Below are 22,635 nucleotides of genomic sequence, written 5' to 3' on the forward strand. Positions count from 1 at the left end.
GGTTCCAAAGGTCACGCAGACGCCCGCAAGGTATCTGGCGGCGCCGGCTCGCTCGTGGTGGTAAAATAAAATACGATTTAGCTTCTTGAAATCAAAGAATTTATTTAGTTACCAGGTAAGACCTCCCCCCCCCCTCTCCTCACTGCTGAGCTACGAAGCGACCTGGCCCACCACAAACAATAACCCAACGAAGTGGGCTCTTAGTCATCATCGTTACGTGGGGCATTCATAGCGGCAGCCAAATAACTCTTCAACGCTGTGGTGATGTTGATTCCGAATGTTGAAAGGGGGGGGGGGGGGAACGGAGGACCACGGAGACAAATCCACGCGACCGCGGGAAGAGAGAGACACGCAGACTCCAAATATACAGCAGCAGGCGTCAGGGTCGGGATCGAACCCACGACCTCCTGCATACCAGGCGAGGTAATTAACATCTCATAGCCACCGTGATGATGGTGAGAGAGAGACACGCAAGCTCCAAATATACAGCAGCAGGCGTCAGGGTCGGGATCGAACCCACGACCTCCTGCACACCAGGCGAGGTAGTTAACATCTCCTAGCCACCGTGATGATGATGATGAGAGAGACACGCAAACTCCAAATATACAGCAGCAGGTGTCAGGGTCGGGATCGAACCCACGACCTCCTGCACACCAGGCGAGGTAGTTAACATCTCCTAGCCACCGCGTGGCACCCAGCGGCGCCTCCTGCACCGGCTGAAGTTGTTCAATGGACCTGACTCTGCTGATGAGTAGCAGGAGTTCCTCGCCATGAACACTTTGCAGCATTGGATGAAGCAGAGCCTGGCTCTGCTGCTGATGATGGGACACCGAAAGTGGAAAACCGGTCCAGAGTTTTTCTCGTGTTGTGGGTCAACGCTGCTGAAATCACGCAGCCCCAGAAGGCCGTGTGGGTGATGGGATGTGTAAGACAACTAATTGTATTCGTCTTCTTGGTTATTTCGGTAAAGTCACGTAGAATGGAAGTAATAAAATAATAAAAATAAAACATAATAAAATAATTCTCACGACGTTTCGGCCACAACGCAAGCAGCCGTCCTCAGGTGAAGAACAGGTCTGTCGGTAAGACAAGTTTCATTCAGATGCTGTCTTTCCGACAGACCTGTTCTTCACCTAAGGACGGCTGCTTGCGTTGTGGCCGAAACGTCGTGAGAATTATTTTATTATGTTTTATTTTTATTATTTTATTACTTCCCTTCTACGTGACTTTACCGAAAGAACCAAGAAGACGAATCTCTGCAGTCACGAAAGCTTTAAATAGAAATTTAATTGTATTTGTCTTTCCATTGAGAGAAGGAGATGGGATCATCCTCTTATCTCTTTATCTCCTCGTGAGCAATTCTGCCTTCAATTTGCGTGAGTGTGGGTCATTCATTAACCGTGTAATGGGCTCTGGTTTAATCATTACACGGCGTACACACTCATTAAGTCAGTGACCCATCAATTCGTAGCAACTTCCTTGTCCACCTGAAGCCCCAATGATTCCGGTTCTTCTGGGATCAGGCTGCCGCTGCTGCTACAATCAACCATCCTAGAATCTCACCACCCAGAGCAACGTTTCTGGGCTAGCAGAGTGGAACCACGCAGACGTCCCGATGCCCGCTCTCCCTGAGTCTCAGATTTTGCCCATCGAGGGCAATTTGGGTCGCCATCAACCGCATCGGAATATCCGCACATCCGATTAGCGCGGCCTGCACCTCCGATTAGCGCCGTTGGCTACGTATGGTACGAAAGAAGTTCAACATACATACATCACGACCAGGCCAATGCTGCATCTCCGTCATGAATGAGAAATTAAATAGACAGCCACAGCAGTGCAATTGTGGCCATGCAACCCAAACTATGGACCGTATAGCAAACCCAGAGACACACAGAGATATATAAAATACATAGCGACCCATGAAGATACAGAGTCGCAGAGAGATACACAGAGATCCATGCAGATACATAGAGATCCATAAAGATAGACTCACAGAGAGATAAAAACTTAATTTGGAGCTTTCGTGACTGCAGGAATTACTCTTTGGTTCTTTCGGTAAAGTGACGTATAAAGATAAAATAATAAATTGAATTAAATACTAGCACACGACGTTTCGATTGCAACACAAGCAATCATCATCAGGTATAAATGAAATAGAAACACAAATCTAGTATACTTAGAAATGTAATGTAATACAACAGAGAGAGTCGGATAACATAGCAGTCAACACCCTACCTGGTTGATTACATTCTTCCTGAGAATGCTACATTTGAGAGAGAGATAAAACACAGAACCAGAGACATATAGACAGACCTATAAGCAGACAGATATCACAGAGATACATGGAGAGAGACAAAACATAGGCACGCAGTTAGTCACAGAGAGATACACAGCGATCCATAGAGATTCCTAGAGATAGATAGAGATACATAGACCCATAAAAATACAGAGTCGCAGTGAGATACACAGATCCATAGAGACTCATGGAGATACAGAGACACGAAGAGATATCAAGTTCAAGTTCATTTATTAGGTATAGCCCTGTGAGCCATTCGGCTCTTGAATCGGGTGCAACCGCAACAAACAACAAGCATAACCCGTAAAAACAAAGTTTTTCACTCTAAATCCTTTATATGCGTGGCGGCTAGAGTCCTCTCGTCCTCTGGCTTGAGATGGCTGCCACCTATGGGTCAGATGAGTGTCTGCCAGTATTAAACAATTGGTAATTAAATATTTAATTTGTTTTCCCTAAACAGTGTAAAATTTTGGAAAAAATGTTCACGAACATTAATTGTCACGCACAACGAGTCTGTGTGCAAAATGTCAGCTCGATTGGATCACGGGAAGTGGGTTAAAAAACGACCGAAAGATTTGCACGGTCGTAAGCACACAAGCAAGCACGCAAGCACGCAAGCAAGCAAGCAAACTTAATATAAAGGATTTAAAAATCAAAAACAGGAACAAAAAACATCTTAAAGTGAATATGTGACTAAGTGCAAACAGAAAATCCAAGAAAAGACAGCAAAATATTGCAGAAAAAAACACCGTACACCAACGCTGTGCGCAAAAATCCCAGTGGGATGCAAGTCAAACAATAACAACAACCACAAGACAACTTAGATTAAGGCCATCAGTCTAACTCTGTACTACAACAACACAAACATGGCCAAACCAATACACTTTTCGAAATCACCAAAATAAAGCCATATATTACAGACAAGCCACAGCAGTTCGATTGTGACCATGCAACCCAAATTATGGACCATAGAGTAGCGTTAATGATAATAACAATAGCATTTACAGAACATAGAATGCCTTTCATAGAATCCCATGGTGCTGTAGTACATCAATGCCACAATGGGGTGGGGAGTGGTTTGCTAAGAAGTGGCTTTGTGGGTCAAACATAAAATGCCTTTTGAAAAAGAAAAGTCTTTCGGCGAACCTCTTCGGCAAGCAGTGGCGCGGGCGTCCACTGCAGGGGACCGATTCGCCGCCGAAAATCGCAGACAAAAAAATCAACGTTAAAATCACTGCGAAAATCTCCGCGAAATTCCCTGCGAAAACCACCGCCAAATTCACCGTGAAATTCACCACCAAAATCGCCGCCAAAAGCACCAAATTTGCCGCTAAATTCCCCACCAGAACCACCGCCAAATTCCCCGCAAAAATCACCGCGAAGTTCACCACCAAATGTTCACCAAAAACGCCGCCAAAATCACCAAATTTGCCTCTAAATTCCCCACCAAAACCACCGCCAAATTCACCGTGAAATTCACCACCAAAATCGCCGCCAAAATCACCAAATTTGCCGCTAAATTCACCACCAAAACCACCGCCAAGTTCACCGCCATGACCGCCGCCAAATTCACGCGCGGGGGAGGGCAATGGAGGACCCCGCGACAACCCCTGGCAGGACAATCCCACATCATTGGAGTCCTGAAACTCGGCGAGGCTGTTACTGGGCAAACAAACACAACAATAGTAATATGACACAATGGCGAAGTTTGCTGTCGCGCACGGTTAGAGCAGCACCGTAGCCAGGACACGCAACTGTGGGACCAGGTGGGCTTCACTTGGTGGGGTTCGTCATGAGCCGGCACCGCTGGGTTCGCATCCGGTTGAAGTTCATGTATTAGGTATAGCCCTGTGAGCCATTCGGCTCTTGAATCGGGTACAACCGCAACAAACAAAAAACAAAAACATGAACAAGAAAACATCTTAAAGTGAATATGTGACTGAGTGCAAACAGAAAATCCAAGAAAAGACAGCAAAATATTGCAGAAAAAGCACCGTACACCAACGCTGTGTGCAAAAATCCCAGTGGGATGCAAGTCAAACAACCAACAACAACCACAAGACAACTTAGATTAAGGCCATCAGTCTAACTCTGCACTACAACAAACAAACATGGCCAAACCAAAAAACTTTTCGAAAATCACCAAAATAAAGCCATAAAAGTCAAACAACCAACAACAACCACAAGACAACTTAGATTAAGGCCATCAGTCTAACTCTGTACTACAACAAACAAACATGGCCATATTCTTAGGTTTTTTCGGTAAAGTTACGTAGGTTAAACATTAAAATTAATAAAAGTAAAATAAAATAAAAATCACGACGTTTCGGAGGCAACACAAGCTTCCGTCTTCAGGTGGAACCGTCACAGCCACGGCAGCTGTATCAAGTAAATGAGAGATTTCAGGAGCTACCACTCCGTTTATATAATGGTTGGAGAAGGTGGTGGGGCAAGGGCCGCATACTTTTATTAATAATAAGTATTTACTTGATACAGCTGTCGTGGCTGTGACGGTTCCACCTGAAGACGGAAGCTTGTGTTGCCTCCGAAACGTCGTGATTTTTATTTTATTTTACTTTCATTAATTTTTATGTTTTACCTACGTGACTTTACCGAAAAAACCGAAGAATATGAATCCTTGCAGTCACGAAAGCTTCAAATATAGAAAAAAAACATGGCCAAACCAATACACTTTTCGAAATCACCAAAATAAAGCCATGAAAGCAATGAAACGGCGATCATAGGAACTGTGACGGAATTTTCACAATAAACGGCTGTGGCCACTCACTCACGGGGGTGGTGGGTGGGTGGGTGGGGGGTCAAACCGAGGTCTCGTGCCGTATCGGGTCGATGTTCTGAGCTCGCTTGCCGGTGACTTTCATGGAGATCCGTGGAGGTGCATTCCGAGAGATGCAGGAGTGCGTAGACGCCAGTGTCGAGGGCTTGCTGAGCAGAGACCCAGAGACTTACAGTAGATACCCCGTAGACTCACATATACCCACGGACTCACACAGATAGACCCATAGACTCACACAGAGACCCATAGACTCACACAGAGACCCATAGACTCACGCAGAGACCCATAGACTCACACAGTGACCCATAGACTCACGCAGAGACCCATAGACTCACACAGAGAGAGACCCATAGACTCACACAGAGACCCATAGACTCACACAGAGAGACCCATAGACTCACACAGAGAGACTCATAGACTCACACAGAGACCCATAGACTCACGCAGAGACCCATAGACTCACGCAGACCCACAGACTCACATAGAGACCCATAGACTCACGCAGAGACCCATAGACTCACACAGAGAGACTCACACAGAGAGACTCATAGACTCACACAGTGACCCACAGACTCACACAGAGAGACCCATAGGCTCACGCAGAGACCCATAGACTCACACAGAGACTCATAGACTCACACAGAGACCCATAGACTCACACAGAGACCCATAGACTCACGCAGAGACCCATAGACTCACGCAGAGACCCACAGACTCACATAGAGACCCATAGACTCACGCAGAGACCCATAGACTCACACAGAGAGACTCACACAGAGAGACTCATAGACTCACACAGTGACCCACAGACTCACACAGAGAGACCCATAGGCTCACGCAGAGAATCATAGACTCACACAGAGACTCATAGACTCACACAGAGACCCATAGACTCACACAGAGACCCATAACCTCACGCAGAGACCCATAGACTCACGCAGAGACCCACAGACTCACATAGAGACCCATAGACTCACGCAGAGACCCATAGACTCACGCAGAGACCCATAGACTCACACAGAGAGACTCACACAGAGAGACTCATAGACTCACACAGTGACCCACAGACTCACACAGAGAGACCCATAGGCTCACGCAGAGACCCATAGACTCACACAGAGACCCATAGACTCACGCAGAGACCCATAGACTCACGCAGAGACCCACAGACTCACATAGAGACCCATAGACTCACGCAGAGACCCATAGACTCACACAGAGAGACTCACACAGAGAGACTCATAGACTCACACAGAGAGACCCATAGACTCACACAGAGACCCATAGACTCACACAGAGACCCATAGTCTCACACAGAGAGACCCATAGACTCATACAGAGAGACCCTGGTACTGACTGAGCTGTGACCAGACCGGCTTGTCACGTGTTGCAAGCGAGCTGCCTCTCATCCCCGTGTCAGCCGTGGCTGCGCTCAAAGGGGCTTTCATCCAGCAGTGGATCGACCGGGGGGGGGGGGGGGGGCGGGGGGTCACGTGTCGTCATCGCGACCCCGGTGGTGAACTTTACCGTTCCGTCATCCGCGTCTCCCTCCTCCTCTCTGCAGAGTGTCTCTCTCGTTCCTTCAACGCTGGTTCCGTCTCGTTCTAGATTTGAAGCTTTCTTCGTGACTGCAAGGATTCATGTTCTTAGGTTTTTTTTCGGTAAAGTCACGTAGGTGAAAAAAATTAAAATTAATAAAAGTAAAATAAAATATTACATTATTTTCTTTTTATTTTACTTTTATTAATTTTAATTTTTTAACCTACGTGACTTTACGGAAAAAACCTAAGAATATGAATATCCGTCTCGTTCGTTCGGCTCCTCTGAATGGAGGCCGCCGCACTGTGGCCGATTTGTTTGCGTTGCCTGTTTGTGTTGTTGTTGTTGTCCTGTCACGGGCCGCTGACGATGATCTGAACCGGTCCTGGACCTCCCTTAGGTCGACTCGGCCTCAAATGAGTAACCTGGTGCGGTGTGTAGTAAACATCGCCACTGGGGAGACAAAGGCGGCCGGGCATGGTGTTGACCACCCCACTCCCCCCCCATACCGTGTGCCGTGCTGGCTTTCATAGGTGCTCGCTAATAGCACTTGCCCCAACAGTCTGTCAAGGCTACATGGGGGATCTTTGTCTTTGTGTGTAGGTGCTCGCTAACAGCACTTGCCCCAACAGCCTGTTAAGGCTACACGGGGGGTCTTTGTCTTTGTGTGTAGGTGCTCGCTAACAGCATTTGCCCCAACAGCCTGTTAAGGCTACACGGGGGATCTTTGTCTTTGTGTGTAGGTGCTCGCTAACAGCACTTGCCCCAACAGCCTGTTAAGGCTACACGGGGGATCTTTGTCTTTGTGTGTAGGTGCTCGCTAACAGCACTTGCCCCAACAGTCTGTTAAGGCTACACGGGGGGTCTTTGTCTTTGTGTGTAGGTGCTCGCTAACAGCACTTGCCCCAACAGCCTGTTAAGGCTACACGGGGGGTCTTTGTCTTTGTGTGTAGGTGCTCGCTAACAGCACTTGCCCCAACAGCCTGTTAGGCTACACGGGAGATCTTTGTCTTTGTGTTGCCGGTGGTGGGGAGCGGTGGCGCAGCGGTTAGCGCTGCGCTGCGCCACGAACCCGGCGACCCAAGTCCCATCCCCGCTCACGGCCACCGCCGGTGACGATTATCTGAACCGGTCCTGGACCTCCCCTAGGTCGACTCGGCCTCAAATGAGTAACCAGGTGCGGTGTGTAGTAAACATCGCCGCTGGGAAGACAAAGGCGGTCGGGCGTGGTGCTGGCCAACCCACTGCCAACAGCACTTGCCCCAGCAGTCTGTGAAGGGGGTGATTTTGTATTTGTGTTGAAGAAAGGTCGGCGTCTGTCCGGTCGTAACACGAAAACCGGTTTGGTCACTCAAAGCCTCCTAACTGGATTCTCAGATCCCCCCCCACCCCCCACTGAACCCCCCCCCCACCCCCTTCCGCTTGCCGATGAACTGGAGACATTCCCCAGGCAATGTTTGTGTAAAGCTGTCGGCTCGCTTGATCGAGTGCATCCCTGCAACCGGCGGCGCCACAACTTATTTCTAGTTTTAAATCTGACCAGGTGCAAGTTTCGCCCTGCGCCGAGCTTGTGTGTGTGTCTCTGTGTTGAGAAGTGACCCCTGGATACCGGCGAATGACAACTCCGCCCGAGTGGCCGATGTCGTCGTCTTGTGCGGATTTCTAGCAGCCGACAAATCACTCCGAACGCGTGATGTCGAGCGTCAATGTTGGGGGGGATGGTGGAGGCGGGGAGGAAACTGCGAGAAAAAATCCACGCGACCACGGGGAGAGAGAGAGACACGCAAACGTCAGGGCCAGAATCGAACCCACGACCTCCTGCACACCAGGCGAGGTAGTCAACATCTCCCAGCCACCGTGATGATGAGAGAGAGAGAAAGACACGCAAACTCCAAATATACAGCAGCAGGAGTCAGGGGATCTAGGTTGAACCCACGACCTACTGTACACCAGGCGAGGTAGTCAACATCTCCTAGCCACCGTGATGATGGTGATGAGAGAGACACGCAGACTCCAAATATACAGCAGCAGGCGTCAGGGGTCTAGATTGAACCCACGACCTCCTGTATACCAGGCGAGGTAGTCAACATCTCCCAGCCACCGTGATGATGAGAGAGAGAGAAAGACACGCAAACTCCAAATATACAGCAGCAGGAGTCAGGGGATCTAGGTTGAACCCACGACCTACTGTACACCAGGCGAGGTAGTCAACATCTCCTAGCCACCGTGATGATGATGAGAGAGAGACACGCAAACTCCAAATACACAGCAGCAGGCGTCAGGGGTCGGGATGTAACCCACGACCTCCTGCACACGAGGCGAGGTAGTTAACATCTCCTAGCCACCGTGATGATGATGAGAGAGAGAGACACGCAAACTCCAAATATACAGCAGCAGCAGGCGTCAGGGTCGGGATCGAACCCACGGCCTCCTGCACACCAGGCCGAGAAACAGAGCTACATAGCGTAGTGGGCCTTACCTGGCAAAACTATATAGTTGTATAGTTTAGTTTAGCATCGCACCCTTTCAGATGTGCGCTTCTGCGGTCGTCTGGAACGCGCTCTTCCTTCCGATATTAGGAAGCCACTGGCGGCTATGCACTTTGAAATCATCATCATCCAGATTAACAAACTAATTTGTTTAGAAATATATTTGGTTGCGTTTCAATTGTCATTCTTCCCCCACACCTCCAATTATCCCCCTCCCGCCCCCCCCCCCCCCGCTCCCCCCCCCCCCCTGCCCCCCCCCGCTCCCCCCCCCCACTCCCCCAGGTCAGTCCCTAAATTTGGGGGTATTTGGCTCCAGGGTTTGGGACACTTGGCTTACTGTTTTTTTCCCACCCCGCCCTCCTTCTATATTTCAAAATCAATTGTCTTCTGGATTCTTAAATAACTTATCATTAAATATTTATATATATTTTTAAAAAGCGTGAGCCGAGTGCTTGCGGTGGGAGTTTGGCGTGGCCAGGGCAGGCTGGCGCATGCCCGTTCCTTCTGCCTCCCACGCAGCATCCCCCACACGTCACCCCCGTGTCGGATTGATGTGTGGGACGAGCCGAGACTCGCTCTCCACTCGTCTTGGGCGGGGGGAGGGAGGCGAACTTAGAATTCCTGGCGTTGTCGGCCGGGGTGAGAGGGTTCGCACGGCGCACGCGCGCACACACCTCTCATCTGGAGGGGCGCGAAAGATCGTCACGCCAACCGTGGACTCACGCGGGGGTCTGTGGACTCGCACAGAGACCCATGGACTCGCACCGAGACCCATGGACTCACGCGGGGGTCTGTGGACTCGCACAGAGACCCATTTGACTCATACGGAGATCTACAGACTCACACAGAGACCCATAGACACACACAGAGACCCATGACTAAAGACTCATGGACTCACACAGAGACCCATGGACTCACACGGAGACCCATGGACTCACACAGAGACCCATTGACTCACACAGAGACCCATGGACTCACACGAACATCGGACGGACATCGGGGTGATTTTTTTCCCCGGCCGTCGTAACTCACGCGGGGATTTGAAGGAAACAAAAATCAAAACACAGAAACCCGAGCCGGAGTCGTGGCGAGATTCACTGCGGCCGTGTCGGCAGGAAGCGCCCTTCCTGGCCGCCACACGGCACCCTGGGTGTTGCCCCAGCTCATGGCCCAGGAGAGAGGGCCGGGTAACGAACTCTCGTCTTCAGGACCACGCCAAAACCACGGTCCTCCTCGCAACAGGAGCAGGAGCAGCAGCGTTGGCTTTTGGCTGGCGATCGAGCAAAGAGTCTATGGGGTCTCGATGTGCATCGATGGGTCTCTTGTAGGTGCATTATGGGTCGATGCGAGTCTGGGTCCCGCTCATTACACACAAAGTGCTCGTGCCGCTGATGTCGTCAAGGAGTCAAGGAGCTATGAACCACCATCATCATCTTCATATGCAAATTCCTTTGTCAAGGCGCCCCTTCCCCCCTCCAACCCAGCTTAAATATACGCTGCCAAGCCTGGTGGTGCCCATTCAGACGCTGTCTTCCCGACAGACCTGTTCTTCACCTGAGGACGGCTGCTTGCGTTGTGGCCGAAACGTCGTGAGAATTATTTTGTTATGTTTTATTTTTTTTACTTTATTACTTCCCTTCTACGTGACTTTACCGAAAGAACCAAGAAGATGAATCCCTGCAGTCACGAAAGCTTTAAATCACCACCATCATCATCATCACGCGTGAACTCCGCTCATCCACGTAGCAGCAGGGGCAGCGGCTTTTGGCTGCATCGCGCGGCGCTTACAGACGCGCTGCTTCTGCGGCCGTCTGGAACGCTCTTCCCTTCCGATGTTAGGAAACTACTGGAGCTGTGTGCATTTTCAAATTATCATCTCGATTGAGAAACTCGTTTCTCTAGAACTGCTCTTTGTGTTTAGTTTGTTGTCCTTCCCCCGCACCTCCGATTAGCGCGGTTGGCTACGTACGGTGCGAAAGAAGTTCAACGTACATACTGCCCATAGACTCAACACTGCCCATAGACTCAACACTGCCCATAGACTCAACACTGCCCATAGACTCAACACTGCCCATAGACTCAACACTGCCCATAGACTCAACACTGCCCATAGACTCAACACTGCCCATAGACTCAACACTGCCCATAGACTCAACACTACCCATAGACTCAACACTACCCATAGACTCAACACTGCCCATAGACTCAACACTGCCCATAGACTCAACACTACCCATAGACTCAACACTGCCCATAGACTCAACACTGCCCATAGACTCAACACTGCCCATAGACTCAACACTACCCATAGACTCAACACTGCCCATAGACTCAACACTGCCCATAGACTCAACACTGCCCATAGACTCAACACTGCCCATAGACTCAACACTGCCCATAGACTCAACACTACCCATAGACTCAACACTGCCCATAGACTCAACACTGCCCATAGACTCAACACTGCCCATAGACTCAACACTGCCCATAGACTCAACACTACCCATAGACTCAACACTTACCCATAGACTCAACACTGCCCATAGACTCAACATTGCCCATAGACTCAACACTGCCATAGACTCAACACTACCCATAGACTCAACACTGGCCATAGACTCAACACTGGCCATATACTCAACACTGCCCATAGACTCAACACTGCCCATAGACTCAACACTGCCCATAGACTCAACACTGCCCATAGACTCAACACTGCCCATAGACTCAACACTGCCCATAGACTCAACACTGCCCATAGCTCAACACTGCCCATAGACTCAACACTGCCCATAGACTCAACACAGCCCATAGACTCAACACTGCCCATAGACTCAACACTGCCCATAGACTCAACACTGCCCATAGACTCAACATTGCCCATAGACTCAACACTGCCCATAGACTCAACACAGCCCATAGACTCAACACTGCCCATAGATTCAACATTGCCCATAGACTCAACACTGCCCATAGACTCAACACTGCCCATAGACTCAACACTGCCCATAGACTCAACACAGCCCATAGACTCAACACTGCCCATAGACTCAACACTGCCCATAGACTCAACATTGCCCATAGACTCAACACTGCCCATAGACTCAACACTGCCCATAGACTCAACACAGACCATAGACTCAACACTGCCCATAGACTCAACACTACCCATAGACTCACACTACCCATAGACTCAACACTGCCCATAGACTCAACACTACCCATACACTCAACACTGCCCATAGACTCAACACTACCCATAGACTCAACACTACCCATACACTCAACACTGCCCATAGACTCAACACTGCCCATAGACTCAACACTGCCCATAGACTCAACACTACCCATAGACTCAACACTGCCCATAGACTCAACACTGCCCATAGACTCAACACTGCCCATAGACTCAACACTGCCCATAGACTCAACACTACCCATAGACTCAACACTACCCATAGACTCAACACTGCCCATAGACTCAACACTACCCATAGACTCAACACTGCCCATAGACTCAACACTACCCATAGACTCAACACTACCCATAGACTCAACACTGCCCATAGACTCAACACTTCCCATAGACTCAGCCATGCCACTGTGTGTGTCTCTCTGTGTGTGGTTCACAAAGGTTGTCTCTAATAACTTTGCGACGAGCCACTGCGATCCTCGGGTTTCGAAGGTTCAAGCCCTGGGTCTCTCGGGGGGGGGGGGGGGGGTCCGCGCCCATCATCACCCGAAGCCTCCAGTCGCTACTTTCAACGAGTTGCTCGGTATTTTCGAGCCGATGATTGCTGCCTTTGGATAATTATTATTGCACTTTCACCTCTGTCTCCACTGCCGTGTGAGCCCTCGGGGTGTAGGGGGGGTAGAGGGGTGAAAGGTGGTGGGGGAGGAAGGGGGAGTAGGTAGGGAGGGGGGGGCGCACAAGATTAATTACCCGACGAACTCGCGTGGCGAGCTGGCACGCCGCTTGTGCCGCGTTAGATCACCGCCCCCCCCCGCCTCCGTAGCTGTGCCACTTTGCTCGTTGTGGGTTTTTATTTTTACCACCGTCGGGGGGGCCGCCCCCCCCCCCGCCCCCCCCGGGAGACAGGCGGGTCCCACGGGGTTGCAGCAAGCGGCTTCGTTGGGGACCAGGTAGCTTCTTCTTGGTTCTTTCGGTAAAGTCACGTAGAAGGGAAGTAATAAAATAATAATAATCAAACATAATAAAATAATTCTCACGATGTTTCGGCCACAACGCAAGCAGCTGTCCTCAGGTGAAGAACAGGTCTGTCGGAAAGACAGCGTCTGAATGAGGGGGCCTCATTCAGACGCTGTCTTTCCGACAGACCTGTTCTTCACCTGAAGACGGCTGCTTGCGTTGTGGCCGAAACGTCGTGAGAATTATTTTATAATTTTTATTTTTATTATTTTATTACTTCCCTTCTACGCGACTTTACCGAAAGAACCAAGAAGATGAATCCCTGCAGTCACGAAAGCTTTAAATCGAGACCAGGTAGCTGTTACCATATTCTAAGGTTTTCGGTCACCGACCCACACACCCGCTGTTACCACCTCACTCACCGCGCGCGACTGCATCCGTACACACGTGACTCCGCAGTCGGCCCCGGGGGGTGGGGAGTAAGCGGTTTGGGGGGGGGGGTAAGTGGTTGGGGGGGGGGGTCAGCGGTTTTGGGGGGGTGGTCAACCCTGCGGGTTTCTGTAACCGATCGTCGGGGTGCTCTGCTTAAGGGCGGCCTCGCCACGTCGTTGACCGATGGCTCGTGACCTCCTGGTGACCCCCACAACCGCCCTCCGTGTCTCGCGCCTCGGGCCGAGTGACCCACCTCCTCTGTGCGGGGTGGACCGGACGCGGGGACGTGGCACGGAGACGTGGCACGGGGAGGTGGGGGGGGGAAGGCTTTTCATGATGGCAGTGTCGCAGCACGGGATTGAGGAAATGGTGGCTCTGAAACAGAGGTCGCAAACGGGTTTTGATTCCTTACCCGTACCCGTACCCGGCCGCACCAGGGTCGCAAACGGGTACCTGTACCCTACCCAATACCCGGCTACCCGTACCCGGCCGGGTATCGGGTAGGGTACGGGTACCCGATTGCGACCTCTGGGATGAAGCCATGTTGCAGGCGCGGGTGGGTTGATTCTAGGAACTTGAATTGTGAGAAGAGACAAGACGTTGGTAAATGAGTGACAAACGGTTACTCACCAGTGACTCACGGCCTACCCATACCCGGCCGCACCAGGGTCGCAAACGGCTACCCGTACCCGGCCGGGTACGGGTAGCCGGGTATCGGGTAGGGTACGGGTATCGGGTACCCGGTTGCGACCTCTGCTCTGGACTCGTCTGTCTTCCCGCGTACCGACCCACACACACCCGCCGGTGAGCACGGTCGGCTACGTACGGTGGCGCGAAACTTCAGCGGACGCACAAACTTCACGGGACCTCTCCTGCCGGTGTCAAAACACAGGAATGGGTTTCTCCCTTGCTGGCACCGAAACAGTTGTGTTAAGGTGATAAAACGCCGCGCGGAAATCTTTTGCAAGCAATCGTGTCTCCGTTAACCACACATGCTCGTGGCGAACATGCGAACAAAAAACACGCTCTGGTAGTAGATGATGCATTGTCTTTGAAACTGATTGGTCCACACCAGAGACAGCTTTCTTTAGAGCCTCGTCTCAAAACGGTGTTAGACCAGAGGACGCCAAAAGGCGAACAGCACAAAGACAATGCCCCCCGGCTTTGAACCCCAAAGATCTCATCTGTGGGGTTCCGATCGCCATCTCCGACATGGCCATCGTGAACCCCTTGATGATACACTGACCCCCGGCTTTGAACCCCAGAGATCCCCATCTGTGGGGTTCCGATCGCCATCTCCGACACGGCCATCGTGAACCCTTTGGTGATAGACTGACCCCCGGCTTTGAACCCCAAAGATCCCATCTGTGGGGTTCCGATCGCCATCTCCGACACGGCCATCGTGAACCCTTTGGTGATAGAATGACCCCCGGCTTTGAACCCCAGAGATCCCATCTGTGGGGTTCCGATCGCCATCTCCGACACGGCCATCATGAACCCCTTGATGATACACTGACCCCCGGCTTTGAACTCCAAAGATCTCATCTGTGGGGTTCCGATCGCCGTGTCGGCCCTCAATGATCGGCGCTGCTTGCGAACAGCACTTGCCCCAACGTTCTGTTCAGGCTACTACCGGGGGGATCTTTTATCTTGAAGGGGGGGTGTGTGTGGTGGGGGGGGGTTGAGGGGCAGGGGGGGGTATGAGGAAGAGATGTAGAGATTTGGGGGGGGGGAGGCCGATTTAGTGGGGATTTTCGTGCTTCCCGGACCGAGTTTCAGCCGCCCCGACCACAGCGATTGAACCAGATTCTGCAGTGGCAGTCAGCTGGAGACCGGTCACAGCAGTGGGTCACGTTTAGATACAAACACGTTGTGTGTATGAGTGTGTACGTGTGTGTGTGTGTATGGTGTGTGTGTATGTGTGTGTTTGTATGTGTGTGTATGGTGTGTGTGTGTATGGTGTGTATGAGTGTGTGTGTGTATGTGTGTGTGTATGAGTGTGTATGGTGTGTGTACGTGTGTGTATGGTGTGTGTATGTGTGTGTGTGTATGTGTGTATGAGTGTGTGTATGGTGTGTATGAGTGTGTGTGTATGTGAGTGTTTGTGTGAAGGGAGCGGTGGTGCAGTGGTTAGCGCTACGCTGCGCTACGATCCCGGCGACCTGAGTTCGATCCCCGCTCACGGCCACCATCACCGGTGGCAGATTATCCGAACCGGTTCTGGGCGTCTCCTAGGTCGACTCAGCCTCAAATGAGTACCTTGTGCAGTGTGTAAACATCGCCACTGGGTTAGACAAAGGCGGCCGGGCGCGGTGTTGGCCACCCACCCCCTCGTGTGCCATGAGGCGCCGCTGCTCGCTGACAGCACTTGCCCCCAGCAGTGAAGTGAAAGACTACACGGGGGACCTTTGTCTTTGCAGGGCTGGCACGCGCCTCTCAGCTGGACCTGCCCGGGGAAGAGATCGACTTCATTTCGGAGCAGCTGAAGGAGCGCAGCTTGCAGGACGCAGGTGAGAGACACGGGGAGGGCGTGGTGGGGGAGACACGGGAGGGAGACACGCAGGGGGGAGACACGGGGGGCAGACACGGGGGTGAGACACGGGGGGGAGACACGGGGGGGAGACACGGGGGGGAGACACGGGGGGGAGACACGGGGGGGAGACACGGGGAGGAGGAGGTGGTGGAGGAGACACGGGGGGAGACGTGGGGGGGAGACACGGGGGGGAGACACGGGGGGGAGACACGGGGAGCAGACATGGGGAGAGACGCGGGGGGGAGACACGGGGGGGGAGACACGGAGAGGACGTGGTGGGGGAGACACGGGGGGAGAGACACGGGGGGAGACACGGGGGGGGAGAGACACGGGGGGGAGACAAGGGGGGACACGGGGTGGAGAGGCACGGGGAGGAGACACGGGGGGGGAGACACGGGGGGGGGAGACACGGGGGGGGAGACGCGGGGGGGGAGACGCGGGGGGGGAGACAATGGGAGGAGACACGGAGAGGAGACACGGGGGGAGAGACACGGGGGGGAGACACGGGGGGGGAGACGGGGGGGAGACACGGGGGGGGAGACACGGAGAGGACGTGGTGGGGGAGACACGGGGGAGAGACACGGGGGGAGACACGGAGACACGGGGGGGAGACAAGGGGGGACACGGGGGGGAGACACGAGGAGGAGACACGGGGGGGGGAGACACGGGGGGGGAGACACGGAGACACGGGGGGGGAGACAAGGGGGGACACGGGGGGGAGACACGGGGAGGAGACACGGGGAGGACGTGGTGGGGGAGACACGGGGGAGAGACACGGGGGGGAGACACGGAGACACGGGGGGGAGACAAGGGGGGACACGGGGGGGAGACACGGGGGGGGAGACACGGAGAGGACGTGGTGGGGGAGACACGGGGGAGAGACACGGGGGGGGAGACACGGAGACACGGGGGGGAGACAAGGGGGGACACGGGGAGGAGACACGGGGGGGGAGACACGGAGAGGACGTGGTGGGGGAAACACGGGGGAGAGACACGGGGGGGAGACACGGAGACACGGGGGGGAGACAAGGGGGGACACGGGGAGGAGACACGGGGAGGAGACACGGGGGGGGAGACAAGGGGGACACGGGGAGGAGACACGGGGAGGAGACACGGGGGGGGAGACACGGAGACACGGGGGGGGGACAAGGGGGGACACGGGGGGGGAGACACGGGGAGGAGACACGGGGGGGGAGACACGGAGAGGACGTGGTGGGGAGACACGGGGTGGAGACACAGGGGTAGGAGGTGGTGAAGGAGACACGGGGGGGGAGACACGGAGAGGACACACGGGGGGGAGACACGGGGGGGGGGGGGGGTAGGAGGGGGAGGAAACACGGGCGGGGAAAACACGTTGAGGAGACAAGCTTGAGACATGGGAGGGAGACGCGGGGACAGCTGCCACTGAGGGTGCCCACTTTCAGATGTGTTGAGATGAGATGTGAAGCGGCGTACAGGAGGCAGCTCTATCGGACACACACAGACACACACACACACAGACACACACAGACAGACACAACAACAACAACCGCCGTTCGCCACTAAGTGGCGGTGATGTCACCACGACGCTTGTGCCAGGCCATGTGCACCTTGAGGCCACGTGAAGTGTCGAACGACCGCTGGCAGGAGGTCACGGGGCAGACCCAGCAGGTGCCACGGGTCGACTGACTGAGATGACCGAGATGACCGAGATGACTGGCTGATGCACCACCTGTGCCCCCTACTGTGCCAACTTGCTGTGCTTTAGCCACCCGGCGCTCTGCTCGCTCCTCCGCCCTCCGTTGTTGTTGGAGGGCGACTGCCACCAACTGCCCAGTAGCGTCCTTCACGAGCCTCCTCCACAGAGGCCGATCTTGACACCGCTGGTACCAGTCGTCGGCAAGTCCACTCAGCTCCACATCCTCCTGTACCACATCACTCCATCTCTTATCTAGCCCGTGCCGTGCCCGTTTAGCCCCCTCGATCCGGCCGAACAAAAGCTGTTTAGGCAGACACACACACAGACACACACCACCATCATCGTCACCACTCGCGTCGAGTTTGGACCACTCGCTGTCGCGGATGTGAATGAAATCCGTTTCCTTTCTCCCGCCTCCCACCTCCACAGCGCCAGCGCCCAGGTCGGCGCCACTGGGCCCCGATGGCCGAGGGAGCCCAAACGCCTCCGCCGTGACCTCCGCCGCCGCCCCGGGTCCTGTTGCGGTCGACAAGGGGCAGAGTTCGCACAATGACCCTGCCACCGATACGCTCTTCCTGAGTACGCACGCACACACACACGAAGTCACGCACAGGCACGCACGCACAGGCACGCACGCACAGGCACGCACGCACAGCCCTGCACGCACAGGCACGCACACACAGGCACGCACGCACAGCCACGCACGCACAGCCACGCAGGCACGCACGCACAGGCAGGCACACGTGCACGGTCACGAATGCACGTGCAGAGACGCACGTACGGTCACGCACAGTCGGTGGCTAGGAGATGTTAACTACCTCGCCTGGTGTACAGGAGGTCGTGGGTTCGATCCCGACCCTGACGCCTGCTGCTGTATATTTGGAGTTTGCGTGTCTCTCTCTCTCTCATCATCATCATCACGGTGACTAGGAGATGTTAACTACCTCGCCTGGTGTACAGGAGGTCTTGGGTTCGATCCCGACCCTGACGCACCTGCTGCTGTATATATTTTGAGTCTGCGTGTCTCTCTATCTCTCACCGTGGTTCCGTGGATTTTTCCCCTGGTCCTCCTGTTTTTCCCTCCACATTTTAGAATCAACAACAACAGCACCACGCGTTCAGAGTTATTTGGCTGCCGCTAGGAACTTCCACGCGATGCTGATGATGAGTCACCTTTGTCCAGCTCTCATTTGTGGCCAGGTCGCTTCTGAAAACGAGCTGTACATCGCTCAGTGAGCCTTACCTGGTGAAATAATGAAAACAATGTTTAGTAGTAGGTTTTTATATTCTTAGGTTTTTTCGGTAAAGTCACGTAGGTAAAAAAACATTAAAAAGTAAAATAAAATAAAAATCACGACGTTTCGGAGGCAACACAAGCTTCCGTCTTCAGGTGGAACCGTCACAGCCACGACAGCTGTATCAAGTAAATGAGAGATTACAGGAGCTACCACTCCGTTTATATAATGGTTGGAGAAGGTGGTGGGGCAAGGGCCGCATACTTGTATTAATATGGTAAGGTGAGGCTTGAGACTTAATATGGTAAGGTGAGGCTTAAGAGTAAGAAAAAAAAAGTAGGTTTTTACCCTTTTAAACTGGTACAAAACTGACACCTTTATACAAGGCATCATGTTTGCAATAACCACAACACAAGTAGTCAAGTTGTAAATGCTTACCCCGAGCTCTCAATACTCTGATATTGCACTGTGTTTGAGTTGTACGCCTTCTGGTGTCATCTGGTCCAACACCAATGGGGACTAGGCTCTAAAGAAAGCCGTCTCGGGTGTGGACCAATCAACTTCAAGGACAGTGCATATCATTATCATCATCAGAGTTGTTTCTTTTTGTTTGCATTTTGACTGCTTGTGTTGTGGTTATTGCAAACATGATGCCTTGTATAAAGGTGTCAGTTTTGTACCAGTTTAAAAGGGTAAAAACCTACTACTATATTTTGCCACTGGTAAAAGAGATCTCATAGTGAAAACAATGTTGTTTAGTTTATAGTTTACACAACGTGTCGGAGAGGAGTTCCACCACCCGGGAGACGGAGCGAGGCTGAGCGTGATCCCTGCGCTGCACGAGGATCTTTTTCCTTGGTGTGATGGCTGCGTCTGTGTGTCCCGTGTCTCTCCTCCCCGCTCCCACTGGCAGTCATACTCATCGCCTGTGTGGTCACTGGAACTGCGGGACTCATTCTGGCGGTGGTCTGCTGTTGCTAGTGAGTACAGCCCACGCCGACGCACGCGCACACACCGACACACGCGCACACACACGCACGCACACACGCACACACGCACGCACACACGCACGCACACACAGACACACGCACACACACCGACACACGCGCACACACCGACACACGTGCACACCGACGCACACGCACACACCGACGCACGCGCACACACCGACACACGCGCACACCGACACACACGAACACACTGACACACACGCACACACCGACACACGCACACACACAGACACGCGCACACCGAGACACGCACACACCGACACACGCACACACCGTCACACGCACACACGCACACACCGTCACACGCACACACGCACACACGCACACACCGACACACGCACACAGACACACGCACACACCGACACACACGCACACACCGACACACGCACTCCGACACACGCACACACACAGACACACACCGACACATGCACACCAACACACGCACACCAACACACGCGCACACACCGACACACGCACCACCGACACACACACGCACACCGACACACGCACACACCGACACACGCACACACACAGACACACACCGACACACGCACACCGACACACGCACACACACCGACACACGCACACACACAGACACATACCGACACACGCACACACACAGACACACACCGACACACGCACACACACAGACACACACCGACACACGCACACACACCGACACACGCACACACACCGACACACGCACACACACCGACACACGCACACACACCGACACACGCACACACACAGACACACACCGACACACGCGCACACCGACACACGCGCACACAGACACAGGCGCACACCGATACACGCACACACCGACACACGCGCACACGCACACACGCACACACAGACACACGCACACACCGACACACACGCACACACCGACACACGCACTCCGACACACGCACACACCGACACACGCACACATCGACACACGCACACACCGACACACACGCACGCAAGCACACACACGCGCACGCACGCAAACCCCTTCACGGGTGCTGCTCGCTCACAGCACTTGCACCCAACGCTCTCCGCGGCTACCCGGGGGACCTTTGTCTGCGTCCGTGGCGTCGCGGCCAGCGCCGTGCCGCGAACCCGGCAGACCCAAGTTCGATTCCCGCTCACGGCTGCCAACACCACGGTGATGATTATCCGAGCCGGTCCCGGGCCTCCGCTAGGTCGACTCGGCCTCAAAACGAATGCCCGGTCCGGTGCGCGTGAAGCATCGACGCCGGGGGGAGACAAAGCCGGCCCCTCTTGCCCCACCGATCCGTGGAAGGCCTCACGGGGGACCTTTGCCTGCGGTGTGTGCAGCATGCAGCGGAGCGCGAAGAAGGCGGAGAAGGCCGGCTACCCGGCCTTCGGGGCCACGGCGGGGCACGCCGAGCCCAGCAAAGGCCTGGTGAGGGCCCCCCCCCCTCGTGTCTCCCCCCCGTGTCTCAGTGTCTCCCCCCCGTGTCTCTCCCCCGTGTCTCCCCCCCCCCCCGTGTCTCAGTGTCTCCCCCCCCCCCCCCCGTGTCTCAGTGTCTCAGTGTCTCCCCCCCCGTGTCTCCCCCTTGTGTCTCAGTGTCTCCCCCCCCCCCCCGTGTCTCCCCCCCGTGTCTCCCCCCGTGTCTCCCCCCCGTGTCTCCCCCCCGTGTCTCCCCCCCGTGTCTCCCCCCGTGTCTCCCCCCCGTGTCTCCCCCCGTGTCTCCCCCTGTGTCTCCCCCCCGTGTCTCCCCCCTTGTCTCCCCCCCGTGTCTCCCCCCGTGTCTCCCCCCCGTGTCTCCCCCCCGTGTCTCCCCCCCATGTCTCCCCCCCTTGTCTCCCCCCGTGTCTCCCCCCGTGTCTCCCCTCGTGTCTCCCCCCGTGTCTCCCCCCCGTGTCCCCCCCCCTTGTCTCCCCCCGTGTCTCCCCCCCGTGTCTCTCCCCCGTGTCTCCCCCCCCCCCCGTGTCTCAGTGTCTCCCCCCCCCCCCCGTGTCTCAGTGTCTCCCCCCCCGTGTCTCCCCCTTGTGTCTCAGTGTCTCCCCCCCCCCCCGTGTCTCCCCCCCGTGTCTCCCCCCGTGTCTCCCCCCCGTGTCTCCCCCCGTGTCTCCCCCCCGTGTCTTCCCCCGTGTCTCCCCCCCGTGTCTCCCCCCCGTGTCTCCCCCCGTGTCTCCCCCCGTGTCTCCCCCCCCGTGTCTCCCCCCCGTGTCTCCCCCCATGTCTCCCCCCCTTGTCTCCCCCCGTGTCTCCCCCCGTGTCTCCCCCCGTGTCTCCCCCCCGTGTCCCCCCCCTTGTCTCCCCCCGTGTCTCCCCCCGTGTCTCCCCCCGTGTCTCCCCCCCGTGTCTCCCCTCGTGTCTCCCCCCCGTGCCTCAGTGCCTCCCCCCCCCCGTGTCTCCACCCCGTTTCCGTGTCTCAGTGTCTCCCCCCCCCCCCCCCGTGTCTCTCCCCCGTTCCCGTGTCTCAGTGTCTCACCCCCCCCCCCCCGTGTCCCCCCCCCGTGT

The 22,635-nt window shown here is 54.5% G+C and overlaps 1 protein-coding gene across 1 annotated transcript in view; it reads left to right on the top strand.

Annotated features, from left to right (window-relative positions):
* The window catches only part of LOC133360121 (uncharacterized), a 57,090-nt gene that overhangs the window by 25,490 nt on the left and 8,965 nt on the right, over positions 1 to 22,635 (top strand). The window contains exons 2-5 of the mRNA XM_061578707.1: positions 16,124 to 16,213; positions 18,344 to 18,493; positions 20,063 to 20,129; positions 21,483 to 21,570. Coding sequence (XP_061434691.1) covers positions 16,124 to 16,213; positions 18,344 to 18,493; positions 20,063 to 20,129; positions 21,483 to 21,570 — 395 coding nt within the window. The remainder of the gene's footprint in view (positions 1 to 16,123; positions 16,214 to 18,343; positions 18,494 to 20,062; positions 20,130 to 21,482; positions 21,571 to 22,635) is intronic.

This window comes from Lethenteron reissneri, chromosome 67 (genome assembly GCF_015708825.2).
Source record: "Lethenteron reissneri isolate LAM-NWPU_2019-01 chromosome 67, ASM1570882v1, whole genome shotgun sequence".
NCBI lineage: Eukaryota > Metazoa > Chordata > Hyperoartia > Petromyzontiformes > Petromyzontidae > Lethenteron > Lethenteron reissneri.